At 48.5% G+C, this 14,566-nt stretch overlaps 1 protein-coding gene and 1 long non-coding RNA gene across 14 annotated transcripts in view; one reads left to right on the plus strand and one right to left on the minus strand.

Annotated features, from left to right (window-relative positions):
* Positions 1 to 222: 222 nt before the first annotated feature.
* LOC134508991 (uncharacterized) lies at positions 223 to 6,782 on the minus strand. Of its 2 annotated transcripts, none has more exons than XR_010069201.1 (4): positions 6,670 to 6,782; positions 3,401 to 3,562; positions 1,038 to 1,169; positions 223 to 373 (listed from the first exon to the last, which is right to left on the minus strand). It is a non-coding gene; the product is annotated as an uncharacterized LOC134508991 (long non-coding RNA). The 2 variants fall into 2 exon arrangements; XR_010069200.1 differs by having other exon boundaries at positions 3,389 to 3,562.
* The window catches only part of ZNF532 (zinc finger protein 532), a 48,537-nt gene continuing 39,462 nt past the window's right edge, over positions 5,492 to 14,566 (plus strand). The window contains exons 1-2 of one of the 12 annotated variants that reach the window (XM_063321304.1): positions 5,492 to 6,054; positions 8,462 to 8,571. Coding sequence is in view for 1 of the 12 variants with exons in the window: in XM_063321299.1 (XP_063177369.1) it covers positions 6,585 to 6,831 (247 nt within the window). In the remaining 11 variants the exon portion in view is untranslated. The other 11 variants (XM_063321303.1, XM_063321302.1, XM_063321310.1 and 8 more) reach the window with 11 other exon arrangements.

Consider the following 14,566-nt stretch of genomic DNA (forward strand, 5'->3'; position numbering starts at 1 on the left):
GGAAAAGACCATGGTGCTGATGGGAAAATCCATCAGCCTTACGCTTTGCAATATGCACGTGGCCTGTTGTGTAACTCGCTGGTGATGCAGGTGGAGGATGGAGTTTGTGAAGTGACGGCTGGGAAAGCCCAGGTCCAGGCCTGGCCGCCTGCTGGGCTCTCTGTGCCGCTTGGATCAGGCGTGGGGTGTCCTCCTCCTGTGCTCCTTCCCACTGAGCGCCGCGGGTTCCCTGCTGCATGGCCTCGTCCTGCCGCCGCTCCCCGTGTGCAGCCATGGACGGTGCAGCCGTGGCTGCCACGGTGGGGACGGAGCTGCCCCACTGTCACGGTGCCTGTGTCAGCCCCTCGGCTGCAGCTCCTGCCCTTCCCGAGGCCTGGAGGAAGAGGAGGAGAAGGAGGAGGGCTGTTGCTGTTGCTGTTAGATGGTGCTGCGACCTCCAGCACAGCATCACGACAGCACCTCTAATGTATGGAAGAGTTGAGGTATTGACTGCCACTCCCTTACAGAGCCATTTTAAGCCCACGATCCTGGCTAACTAACCAGGATTTCTTTGGGTAACGGTTAGTTTGCTCTGGCTTGTTAACGGACAAAAAAAAAAAAAAAAAAATAATTAAGCCCTGTCAAATCCTCCTGGCTGTGTATTATATCTGAACTCAGCATCTCTTCTACAGATGATTAAGAATCTGAGTCTTTTGTTGTTCAAGACATTACTGTATTCTGTTTTTTCCAGCATTTAACATCCTGAGAGTTATTACAGTTTCTCTCTCTTCATGCTATCTGGGCATGGCAAACGTTCATTTGTAGTTAGAGATTCTCTTCTGCAGAGAGATAACAAGAGTTATCAAGGCCATTAGCCTTTGTCCGAGACGTTCTTTAAATCTGGGGGAAACTGCCTGTTGGGAGACATAGTCCCCTGTTTGCTGGGGGCACAAGCAGAGACGATGCAGCAGGCACGATCTGAACTCTCCCTGCCACACAGAGACTGCGCTAACGTTACGCTCTTACATTCCCCCTGCCCTGAGACTGCGGATATTTACCTTGGGTTGTATCTACTCCTTAGGCACGCTGCTTTTCCTCCTGTTCCTCTGGTTTCTCTGCAAGACAGATGGTCTTCAAAGCCAAGCAGGGAGACACGGCCAAGGAAGACAGCTCAACGTTGAAGAGAAAATCTGTAGTTAAGAATGGGTTTCAACAGATTTCTCACTTTCTGACCATAAATCTATTTCAGCATCATTTTCAAATACATATCTGCTACATCTGGGCATATATAAATATATATGTATTTACGGGTTATACTTGCCCACGTACGTTTTAACTAGTTTGCTGTGGTCTGCGCTTACATTTAAACTGGGCACAAAAGTCCCATTGTTCTGAGCCAGGTGCTGGTTATTTGCGTTGGTAAGCACCAGTACCAGAGGCAGCAGCAATATAAAACTGGCTGCCGGCTGCTGAGTGTACACCCAACCTGCGAAGGCAGCAACAGGGACCTTTGAAAGAGGCGACCACCGACAGGGGGAAATGTCCCCCGCAGATGGGAGCGGATCCCTGCGCCTCTCCTGCTCCCTCTGTCATGTCCGCTCCCAGTCTGGAGTGCCCAAGGGTTGCTGGGCCTAAAAATCATTGACGGCTTTTCAATACGGAGGAGAAAATCCTGACCAGTCCTGCCTGGTAGTTTTCATAGTGTAACCAGGCCCAACAAGAGACCAACACTGCACCCAGTGATTTATCTTCTCCAGTGGAAAAATGGCTCTAATTTTTTATGTTGCAACATAGGCATTGCCACAAAATCATCACAGAGTTGGACAATTTGCAGATTAAAGGTCCTCTTGCTTCCTAAATTAAGCAGCTATTCATACATTTACGTAAGTGTGGTCTTCATTAACCTTTAATGAGCGGAGTAAAAGTCATTTCACTACCCACCAAATTTAAAACCAACTTGCAAATCACCTTTATTAAATAGTAAGACCTCTCTCATCGGACCAGAGCTTACACTTCAAGGCTTAGGAGTCAGAATAGCTCCGGACACCACCTGCACACCTTTTCTACCACTCTAGTTCTGCTATTACTCACAACAATTCTGTGCTCTTTTTCTGAGCTAATCCCAGTGGAAAATGCAAACTGCATTGCTTCTGCAGAATATTCTGGACAAGAATTACCAAATTATGCCTCCGAAGGCCAGTAGAATTGGCACATCTTTTAATTATTTTAGTTTTAAAAAATGAAAGCTAAAAACCAAGTCATCAGTCCTCAGTTGATTCATTTACTTTTGGAGGACCGGTCAGGCTCCATCCTCCATGGAGCAGCAAACCTGTCCTTGCAGCACTCGCTTGTGATTGCCATTCAAAACCATCCTAGGTATTCATTTTTACTTGACCTCGGTAGTAGTTAAGATGTATTTTGAGTCTGGTTATAGATTTCTCCCTACCAAAGTCCTTCATCTTATCTCACGAGATCCCTTTCTTTTAATAAATCCCATCTTTCTAAAGGCAATCCTAGAGCTTTTAGTCCAAAATATAATATGAGACTTATTTTAATAACCAGGAAAGGAAATTGATTTTTTTTTTGCCTAGAAAATGTCTAGAGACTAGTAATAGGAAGTTTAGTTGTACGCTGGTATTTTTTAATACTGAATGTTTAAATATAGTGATTAAAGTACCATTGCATTCTAAACAGTGATAAAAAGAAAAATATGCATATTGTAAACAAGAAATGCAGGCTTCTGCTCTGATCTTGTGGGTAATACAATATAGGAAATTTTAAGGTGAAAACTAAAAAACCCACTTAAGTAACAGACAGTATTAAGATTTTGCCAAAAGTTGTAAAGCTCTTAGTCTAAAAAAGAAATTTAGGATTGGAAATATGGAATCTGTATTTTACCCTTCTTGCTTAAGCTTAGGGATGCTTCACTAGCCAGGAAGGAAATGTTTTGTTACCGAGTAAAAACAACAAACAAAACTGGGAGAGGACAGAAAGGGCATCATTTATTCTGACATAAAAAAAATTAAATGTAAATTGACCTTATTTTTTGTTGTGTCAATCCACTGCAAAATTACCTTTGGCCCCAGCACATTTTGAATGTCTAAAAGCTATGTTTGTAGCTAATTATATTTGATACAGTTAAAACCGATTCCTGTACACAAAGTGTGGCATGAATGCACCACATTTTCGAGTTCTGGATTTCAAGAGCCTTAAAATCCTTAAGAAGTTAAATAATGAAGAAGTGATTATTGCAGATGAGTTCAGCATTCACTGCAGCATCAAAGGGAAAATGTTTTGAATTGGCAGCACTCCTTGCTGACTGCTGGGAAGCAATAGCGGGCTGGTTTTAGGTTTAGCAGGAAAAATAAAAGGTGGGGTTAAAATTCCCAGTTCCTGGAGAATGAAATACCTGGTACGTGACCTGATAGCAAAGTTCAGGGCTCTGTCAGTGCAGGCACCCAAGCAATCCCCTCTCAGTGCTGTTCTGGAGTGGAAGTGGAAGGAAAACACTGGTGGTTTCGTTTGTCTTGACTGAGACTCTCCACGGCGAGGCCAGCGGTGTCAGAGGCTTCGCTCCTCGCCACTGCAAAGCCAATGGAGAAAACAGAATCATCTTAAAAAACAGTAATTTCTTCCATCACTGGTTCTAAGGACTACATGGCAGTGTCTGTGGGGGAGTGACCGGGACCTCTGTTTCGGACACTCGTCACCTGACGCAGAAGAGCAGGTCCTGCTCCAGCCTGGGCTGTCAGCTCTGTGTGAGCTGCTGGAGCCCCTCGCTGCGGGGGCACGGGCTCCCCCAGCCCCACCACCCTCTTCCAGCCCTCCCCAGGGCCCTCTCCTTCCCTGCCCGCCGAGAGGGGCCACCACGCCGCACGCATCCACCTGGCTGTGGTGTGGGGAGGAGTACTTTCGCATGGAACCTCCAGGGGTGGAGATCAAGCAGCTGTGGGGAACCGAAACTCTCCTAATTCATGAGTTACATCCTGTACAGCCCCAGCTGCCGGGAGGGGATAAAGCGAGGGACTCCAGTTCCCGCCGCTAGAAATGCTGGAGTAACCCAAAACCAGCCGCTGGCTCCCCAGCAGCTAACCGAAACAGCTTTATCTGCAGGGTCACAGCACTCCTGAAGTGACTTAGGGACCCAATCTCAGTCCTAAGATGTAAGGTCAACATGCTAAAAACCTCCCGAAGCCTCACAATGCAGAAGTGACACCGTAGGGATGCTTGCATTGCAATTGCCAGCTATTTTTTGTGTTTGAACTGAAAAGCCATTGGAGGAGAGCTATCAGCCTGGCAGCACTTGTAAATGATACTTAATATTCTCTTAATTTCATTTTTTGAAAGTCAAATACCTAGGGTGACAGAGTTTTTCTGCCATGAAGATGTCAAGGACACCTGGCTGGAAGGGAAACAAGTAAATCTGTCTGAAAGGCAGCACACACAAGAGCCTTAGTGCCATGTATAACTTGTGAAACCTATCAACGTTTCAGATACGAATACAAAAGCAGTGGTAGCAGCTGCCATCTTCTTTATGCTATTATGCAAGCCGACCACAGAAACGCAATGTAACAAAACAGCCTGTAGTAGTAGAAAACTACAGAAAACAGCCTGTAGTTCACCTTTTTTATCAAATCAGTTTACTAGTTAATTGGGAAGAAATAGGGAGCTATAAATATTATGACCTGATTCTACAAGACACTTGCAGGATGAGCCCTAAGCTTCTGCGAGCTGAATTTCATGGCCCTTCTTGAACACTGAAACCAGCGCAGACCACAAATCCATTTATTTTTTATATAAATCACCAAATCAATTGATTATATCCAAATTCTATGAACTTGTCAGGCTCACTGATTGCCTCAGCTGGCCATGGAGCGGTTTGCTGTCATGTGGGTTAACTGGAACAAGTCAGAACTTGGCGTTATCTCAAACAGAATATGTAGTTATTGCTGTATAGCCCGTAGAAAAACACAAGCTTATAGCGTAAACTTGAGAGGGGTGTTACCTATTTAAAGCCATTACTATGATCCAACAAAGTGATTCACGTGCAAAACCGAATTCTAGAGACCATGGTGCACACTTGCAAAACAGGCTGTCCCATGACAGAAAGGGGGCAAATTTCATATTAAAGTCTATAACGACGGCATTAAGGCCAGGCTGCTTTGCGTCAAAACAAAAGCCTGTCACCGAAGGCAGCTGGTCGCAAGAGACAACGGCCAAACGGCCGAGCCACCCCCGGGAAGGGCCTCATGGCTTCGCCATGCCCGGTTTCTGTGAGGAGCGACAGCGCCCGTCCAGGGCAAGGCCCTCGGCCGGCATTTCCCGGTGCCGCCCCGGCTCCCGTCCCCGCACCGGGCCCGGGGCCGGCGGGGACAGCCTAGCCCGGGCCGGGCCGGGCCGGCGGGCCCGCCGCCTCCCTCGCCAGGACGCGGCGGCCCCGCAGCCGAGCCGCACGGCGGGCGGAGCCGCCTGGGCACCGTGTCCTGTCTCCCGCCCTCTGTTGAGCGCGAACGGCGGGGAGCGGCGGCTCTGCCCTCGCTGCGCCGGAGCCTGAGGCGCCCGGGGACCGCGCGGCCCGGCCCGGCGGCCCCCCCGGCGCAAGACCGCGCCGCTGCGGGCAGGGCTCCCGCGGGACCGCGGCGGGCCTGCCCCGTCCCTGCCGGCGGGGCTGCGGTGCGGGCCCGGGGAGGTATCGGGGCCGGCCGCGGGGCCTGCCCTGCACCGGCGGGACCGCCTGCCCCGGCGGCGGAGTGGGGACCCCCCCCTCCGCGCGCTGCGGGAGGCCGCGACCTGCCGGTGGCCGGCCGGAGGAGCGCTCGGCGACAGCGCAGCCCTCCCCGCCCCCGGCACACTCCAGGGAGCCGTTTCACAGGGAATCGCACGGGAGCGTCTCCCCCATCTGTGCAAGCCGAGGCACCCCCACCCCCACCTTCTCCTCAGTCCCGGCAGAGCCTCCCTGCCATTATGTTCCACCACCGCCTGGCCAGGCCGCTCGGCGGGCGGCCGAGGCAGCGCCGACCCTAGCCATGCCCGCCTGAGGCCGCCGGCCGGACCGCGGCGGCCGGCCCGCAGCAGGTGTGTTTGCATGGGGGAGCGCCGTTTGCATGCGGTGGGGGTCGCCTCGCCCGGCCCCGCCGCGCCGCGGGCAGCCTGCGGCGGAGCGGCCTGCCGGGCCTGCTCGGCGCGCCGCGGGTCGGGGCGCTGACAGGGCGGCGGCTGCCGCACGCCCGCGCCCACCCGAGCACCGCCAGGGCCGGCGGCTTCGGGGCGGGGGGCGCATCGCTCGACCGTGGCCTCCTCCCCCCTTCCCCCGGTCGGCCGGAGGGGCCGCGGCCTCCCCGCCCGTGGCGGGGCCGTTCTCCCCGCTGGGGCCCGCTCGGTAGGGCCGACCCCGGGCCCGGCACGGGGGAGGGGAAGGGGGGCGCCGCGCCGAGGGGAGGGGGCCGCCGTTCGGCGGCGAGGTGCCCGCGGCGGTGGCCCGCAGAGGCGGGAGCGGCCCGCCCGGGCTGCGGGGCTGAGGGAGGGCCGGCAGCGGCCGCCTGTGCCGAGGAGACGGAGCTGAGGCAGCGGAAGAACATGGTCGTTTTCCCCAGAACGGGGTGGGGATGAGGGATGTGGAGAAAGTGCCAGATCCGAGCCGTCTCCGCGGGGAAGGGGGGGCGAGGGGTTGTGCCCGAGACCTCTGCTCACAGTTACAGGTGCAGCCCGCAGCGCTGAGGGCCGGCCGGCGGGGCCGAGCCTGGCAGCCGGCTTGGAGGAGAGCCGTGCTGAGGAGCCATCGCACGGCACAGCCCGCAGAGGATGGGGCCGGGCGCGTAGGCGGAGGTAGTGGCTGGTTTTGCCAGTGCCAGGGTGAGTAGCCACAGAGGAGCCGGGTGAGCAGCGCCTGGGCCGGGGGCGACCGGCGGCCCCGCAGCCCGAAGGCCCTGGGTGGCAGGGAGGAAAGGGGGAGCGGGCCAGGAGCAAGGCTGCCGTGGGCCAAGGCGGGTGCAGGGCCCTCTGGAGGGACCGAGGCCCCGCAGGGAGCCGTGACCTCGGCGAGGAGCCGCCCGGAGCCGGGCGTGGGGCCGAGGGCAGGCTGCGCCCAGCAGCCATCTTTGCGGGGTGCCCGGGCCTCCCCCGCGGCGTGGGCAGGCGGGGGGGGCTGCAGCCTGCCGCTTTGCAGTGCCTCAAGGATAGTTGAATAGCAAGGAAAAAAAAAAAAAAAGAAAAAAAGAAAAAAAAAAGAGCTCAGCAGCCAGCTCGGTGCTGCGAGGAGGGGGCAAAGGAACTATTTTGCAGGCATCTCTCTGCTGCGGAAATGGATTTCTTGAGGGGAGGGAGGCGCGCCTGCGGGCGATCTCGGTAGCAGCGCTGTGCAGAGCGCAGAAAATGCCACCCGGGCGGCCCCAGAGGCGGCGAGGAGTGGGGAGGGCGGCCGGGAGAAGCGCTGGATGGGCCGCCCCACGGCCACGGGCGTGAGGGGGCCGATGTGGCGGCGGTGGGCAGCCGCCCCGTGTGCTGAGGGGGGCAGAGAGGGGGGAGCAGGCTGTCTCCCAGGGCTGTGGCCGAGCCTGCCTGGTGCTGCAAGAGAGATCCTGTGAGGATTTTTATTGCGGTCTCTTTGTTAGCTACAGACAGGCACGCACACACTCCCAGCTTTCAGCCAGGTTGTGGGAGGTAAGTGGGGGGGGGGGGGGAAGAAGGGAGCGTGTGGGGCGGCTCTGGGGAGCAAGGGGGCTGCGCGGGCCGGGCAGGAGGGCAGCAGGGGCACAGGGCCGCCGCTGGCCCCGCCGCCACTGAAAAAACAGCCCCTGCGATTTCCAGGGACTTGTTGGCAACTCAGCGAGGGTTGCCATAGCTTTTTATGTAGGGTGACCAGAACCGGCTGGAACTGGTTTGAGGCAGATCAGCTCCTGAACACAATGCAGTCACTGAGCTACTACAGTGGGATAGCTTCCTCCCTTCATGGCAGCCAAAAGCAGAGGAGCTTGCAGAAAGATACCATCCCAAAACAGTATGTGAATGCACACTTTAGACACACAGCACTGGTATGTGGCTAATATAGTCATAAAGGATTCTGTATATAAATGTACATATTTGCAGTAACTGAGATTACTTTGGCTTTTCGTGCCTTTTTATGCTTAAGGAATGGGCAAGAGCTGAGATTTATGACCCTTATTAAAATATTTTTGCTTTGCAAGGGTGGGACACTGGTTATGCAGTCTATTTTAAAACTAAACTAAATAAAATTGATTGAATGATTTGTAATTGTAGTTATGCTTGTGACTGAAGAATGCTGCTTTGCATGCTGTTTTATTTACAGGGTGCTGTCTTGTGGTTTTCTTCTTCAGGAGACGTTAAGTGTGTGTGGGGGGGTGTCGTGCCTTTCTCTAAGGCCAAAAGGAAACAATATTGTTGTAGAATTGTGCATAAAAGCATTGCAAAGATGCTGTAAGGCATATCCGTTTTCCCTTTTTTTTTTTTTCTTTTTTCCTTGTAGGCCTATTGATTGGGGCTGCCTTTAACCCTTTCATATTTGCAGAGGTAATGCATCTGTGGCAGTAACTGAGCATTGGCTAAAAAAATCTTTCAAAGGTCAAGGTTCACAAGGTGAGATGTGGTGTTTTGGGTATGAATATAACAATAGCATGAAGGTACATGTATGTGAAAAGTGAATCTGGCTCCTGATTGCACGCTTGGCACACTAGTAAGGAGACAATTGTTTAAGTGTTACTAAAGAAATGCTATTAACGTCCTCCAGTTTTAATAGGATTAAAGCTATTATTTGTAAAGACGGATATCTTAGCTAAATACAGTATTATCATTGAAATATCTTATAGCCAGATAGACGGTTTTTCACAATGCGGTGATATAGAATAGGCCTCTGAGTGACAATCATAAATTGTGAACCACATGGCAGTGAACTGTTCTGTGTTGTTTTACAGCATTGCACATTCAGAATTTGCTGCCTAATTATTTAAAGGTTGCTTGTTTGGACATATCTGAGTAACCCAATGCTTAATTCTGAATTAAGGTCTTCAGTGTTAAACGTGTACTTAATATAGCCTACATGGAAAAAAAACAGCCCAGGAAATAAATAGTATGGACGGTGTTTCTTAAACTGTTGTAACCTAGGGAGGATTTTGCAGCAGCCAAGTGGAAAGATGTATTTTAGAGGTTTGATGGAGCTCCAGTGGGTTATTAGTGGCATGAATTATAATATTGTGCAGTAATGAAATAAGAATAGGAAACCAGATGGGCAGTGCATCAGCTCCTGAGGGATGACTACTTTTAACTCAAAGCAATAGATAATGGATAGGATTATTTTTTTCCCCCCTTATCTAAAAAAATAAATGTGTACTTTGAGTTGGCATTTGTATCTTATAGTGAAAGCTGAAGGATTCAGAGAGAGGGCGAGGGGGAGAGAGAAGAAAGCAGTAATGAATATAGCAAAGGGAAGAACAAAGGCTGTTAGAGCTTACACATTGGAACACTAAACGTTTTGCCTTGGGGATTCTTCTGCTAGAACTGTTACTTCCTATAACAGGAAATCAGCAACTCTAGAATCTTATCCAGTATGATTTTTGAAAAACCTGACCAGTCCCGGCTGTGTTAGCTGGTTTGGTAATCTACAATCAAGAAAAATATGGAAGCAAAACACTGAAAATGTTCTGTTCTAGTGTGCAATGAGGGTCTTTATCCTCTGTGCTCAGCAGAATAAAGTAGACGGTCTTAAAAGCCTTGAGAGGTTGTGGATATTGGGTAAGTTGTATGGTGGCTGATGATAGGCAGGGCGCCTGCATCAGAGAGTGACAATACAAGGGAACCTTTTCATTTCTGACTGCAGTAGATTATGTAAGGTATTTAGATACTAATTGTAGAAAAGCGAAAATAGCATGCTGATGTTTAGCCTGAAATTACGGTTTTGTGCTTTTTAATACAGCTACAATGTGTTGTTTCTCAGATTTGATAGGGCAGTAAACAGCTTATGTGCCTAACATTACTGTGCTGACTTCTGTTCATATTTTTCATAATTTGGATGCAGAGGTTCTATATTTGACTATAGACACCCATAGCAAAATTATGCTTGCAAACATGAATTCTTGTTGCATGATAGGAATAGTATCTATTGCTGATGATGATGCATGTTCTTTTCAAAGTGTCAGCTAAAATTCATGTGTTACATGAGAGCACCTCTTCGATTTATTTTTTCTCTCTACCAGAATAGTAAGCAATTTTAAAATTGTAATTTCTTGAATCGTCACGGAATTCAATGTGTCTGCTTTGTTTGGATTTTTGAACATGATCTGTACTATGAATTTGTATTTTTAGCAAAGGAGGTTTTGAATTTGCAGGGATTTTTGTAGGCTGTAAGATGAGAAACCTGAATAGATGCTGGAGTCCGCAGTGTTCTTGGTGAGTTTTGTTTTTATAGTCTAATAATATTTGTAAGTGCTCTTCACCAGGAGATTCTGATTTTGCACGTAGGCCAGCTTTCCAGCAGAAAATGCTGCTTAATGCTGGGGCGTTGGTCCTCTGTATCAGTAATCATGATCTCATTTTGCACTGAGGCTTGTTTCAGGTAGTTGATCTTGAGAATAAGGGTAATGGTTTATCAAATTCCAAGCCTCTTTTGAATTAATTAAGTGGTTTTCTTAGAAGTGTGAACGGGTGGTTAACATATAAATATGCATACAGATTGCTGGGAATGTATGTTTAAAAAACAACAAAACAAAGCGTGACCCTAACCTTTTAGGGCCTGTTTGTTGCAAGTGTTGCCCAGGCGGGCCCTGCCGGACTGGGAGTGCTCTCACCGAGATTGTCTGCAGCTGCTTCACGCTGGTTTTGAGTAAGAATTGCCATCCACTGAAAAAAAAAGTACATTAAAGAAAATGGGCAGGAAGCAAGTGTCATTTAGAATGCGACTCAAATTTGCATTAAATAGGGAATCTCAAGATCCTATTCATTATTGTTGTACATCTGGATTATTCACGTGTTATTGTCCCAGCCCATTTTACATACAGAAGTACAAAATTAAGCCAATTTTATAATTCATTTTTAAGTCAAGTGCACAAAGAACGGTATGGGGATTTACCTGCTTTTCATTGGTTCATCTCCATTTTGTGAGAAATTCAGGAATTTGCTAGGCCCAAAACCTCTCAATAGGTATAGGTAGTTTTCATTTGGCCAGCTGTGGATAGAGATGGTCTGTTCAGCTCCATACGGTGTGGTATGCCTTGCCTGTGTGTTAAAATATGCCTTTTCTTTTTGCCAGCCAAAGGCTGGTAATAGTGAGCTTTGAACCAGTTGCGTGTGGTTCTCTTTAAACTGTGCTAGAGGTAGGTCAGTGGTGGTGTGAGAAGAGGAAACGGACAGACTTCATACACCTTCTCTTTCCATTCCTGTTTTCTCCTACCCAAAGAGAACTTGAGATACCCATTTTGCAAAAAAATAAGAACAGAAATGGAGGAGTTAGACTGCAAGATGAGGTTTCTAAGGAGTCATAAACTACAAGTAATTCTATTTTGGCTGTCAGAAAAACCCTGTGGAAATTTGTTTAAGAAAACAAAACAAAAATTTGCAGAGCTGTCTTTACTTAATTATACCTATTGCAGGGTGAAAGTGTTCGTTTTTTAACAGATCAGATAAGAAGGATCCATAATCAGGTGTAGGATCTGGTAGAAAAGAGGACAAAGACAATTATCAATGTTTTGAAAATGGTGGTAACATGCTTACAGTTGTAAAACAACTCAGGCTTCTTTTCATAGAATGATAGAATTGGTAGGGTTGGAAGGGACCTTAAAGATCATCTAGTTCCAACCCCCCTGCCATGGGCAGGGACACCTCCCACTATATCAGGTTGCTCAGAGCCCCATCCACCCTGGCCTTAAAAACTTCCACTTCTCTGGGCAACCTGTTCCAGTGTCTCACCACCCTCATGGTGAAGAACTTCTTCCTAACATCCAGTCTGAATCGTCCTATCTCTAGTTTTAATCCATTCCCTCTAGTCCCACCATTACCCGACATCCTAAAAAGTCCCTCCCCAGCTTTCTTGGAGGCCCCCTTAAGATACTGGTAGGCCACTCAAAGGTCTCCTCGGCGCCTTCTTTTCTCCAGACTGAACAACCCCAACTCTCTCAGTCTGTCCCCATAGGAGAGGTGCTCCAGCCCTCTGATCATCCTCGTGGCCCTTCTCTGGACACGCTCCAGCACGTCTATATCTCTCTTGTAGTATGGGCTCCAGAATTGGACGCAGTACTCCAGGTGGGGTCTCACGAGAGTGGAGTAGAGGGGGAGAATCACCTCCCTCGACCTGCTGGCCACGATTCTCCTGGTGCAGCCCAGGATACGATTGGCTTTCTGGGCTGCTAGTGCACACTGAGGGCTCATGTGGAGCCTCTCGTCCACGAGCACCCCCAAGTCCTTTTCTTCAGGGGGATATCTCACTTGTTGGTTTGGCATGGCTTGGTGATCCATAAGTGCAGAACTCGGCTAAGTGATAGGCACAAATAGCACTTTGCCATACCTCACGTTAAAGACTTTGAATAAGAGATTCCTCTGCAGAGATCTTGTGTTCCTAAGGCTCAAAAGTTGAATCCATGGGCAAACCAATTGGAAAAAAGTTTTGTCTGTATGAATTAGCAGCAAAAAAGGAAGCATTAGTCTGGCTGCAACTGCATCTGTATTCTGTGCATGGCGATAAGTATCATCCTCGTGGCCTCTGGGGACTCCCAAATTGTTTTGTTTACCAGGAGAAGACAATGTGCGTACACGCGCACTGTAGGTCTGTTTCTGTGCCAGCTTACAGCAATACACGGTGAACGTCATGCAAGTGCTGTTCAGTATCTTCATGATATTTTCCACGACTTCCATCTTCTGCCACACCAAATGTAATTTGCTGCCATTGCTTTCATTCCTGGGGTATGTGGTTTTGAACTTCCAAAATTTATGTGGAAGACACTCATGAATTGAAAAATTAAAAATATTGTAAACAATTACAACCAAACTGCACTTTTATTCAAATCAACAGAATACACCTGGTAATGCATCGACTTTGGTGGGTTTATTGCTTGCTTGTTTCCAGCATTTGGTAGTTTAAAACAACTCTTGCAGGCAGTGTGTGGATTAACAGGCTTCTGTGGTATTTTAGAACTAGATGAGTAAGAGTAGAATGAGTGGAGGAATGGGTTAGTTAAATAATTTTTTATAATTTTGTAAATAGTCTAGCAATTATTCTAAAAGAATATCGTCTTTTGTGTGTAATACTGAACAGTATTTTGGATTAATAGTTGAGAAAGATTGGTGTTCATGGTTTTTTCCCTCCTTATAGCATCCAGATTTGTTTATAGCATCCTAATTGCACAGCTCGCATGAAAGTAGATCAAAGTCAAATGTGAACTGGTACCGTCTGCTGGGGGGATGGGCCACAGAGGCAGCCTGGTAAATCCCCACCACTAGCTGAGGTTTGTGTAGCTTCTTACCCTGTCCCAGTTCCAGAATGTTCCACCTGACCGTGGTGTGAGCCGGACTGTGCTCTGCATCAGCAGCCTGTGGGCAGTGGTTTCACAAGCTTCCGTGGCTTGTTCCGTTTGATGGTGCACTCTGAAAATGCATTTCGATATTGTCATAAGTGGGCGGTAAGGCAAGGGAACGGGAGCAGGTCTGAATGCTAATAAATGGTTTAAATCTGTTTTGCTGTGAGGGCGGTGAAATGCTGGAGCATGTTACCTTGAGAGGTTTTGGCGTCTCCGTCTTTGGAAGCACTCAGCACCTGACTGGGCAGGGTCCTGAAGGTCCTGCGGTAGCTGCGCCTGCTTTGCGCAGGGAGGTTGGAGTTCCAGAGGTCGCCTTCAACCTCAGCTATTCTGAGATTGGGAGAAATGCCCGTAGAAAACTTTTTTGGGCAAGTAAAGAGTGAATTTTGAAATTCTCCTGAAACTCGCAACAGCGAGGTTACTGCATTGAGTGGGAAAAAAAAAAAGTGAAAAAATTTAAGACTTGAAATACTGGGCTAACACCCTCCACAGCTTTTTTGAGGGGGAAGAGGGAGGTACAATGTTCTCTTAGAAAACCAGAAGTGCAAATTCAGATTTCTCTTGCTTATTGAGGCCCGTGCATGGAGGGAAATTGGATTTTTCTTTTTTCTTTTTTCTTTTTTTAAAGGCAGATAGGTACAGTGTATATAATGTTGCAATATCAGATTGGTTGGTATAAATTTTAACTGTAAAACACCCCATACTTCACAAAGACGTTTACATAAGGACTGGCATGACCTTATTGATACTATGGATTGTAAATAAGACCTTTATCCTAAGAAATCAAAATGCTGTGTATTATGAAAGTTGTATTTCTGGAAGCAGGAATCTACCTGAGTTTTGCGACAGTAACAAGTCATGGGACCTTTGGTATGCTAAAAGAAACCTGTATTTTATGTGACTGTGATAGACGTTGCCGATTGTGGTTAAAGTGGCCTCTTGCGTATCGTATTTGCCCGCTGTGTGTTTCAAACCACACCGAGTTGTGATTCGAGATGTGGTTCTCGTTTCCTGAAGAAGGTTTGGTGGTTGAATTAGCATACTGCGTTTGCCTGTCTTTCAGATATTTA

This window comes from Chroicocephalus ridibundus, chromosome Z, assembly GCF_963924245.1.
Source record: "Chroicocephalus ridibundus chromosome Z, bChrRid1.1, whole genome shotgun sequence".
Lineage (NCBI taxonomy): Eukaryota > Metazoa > Chordata > Aves > Charadriiformes > Laridae > Chroicocephalus > Chroicocephalus ridibundus.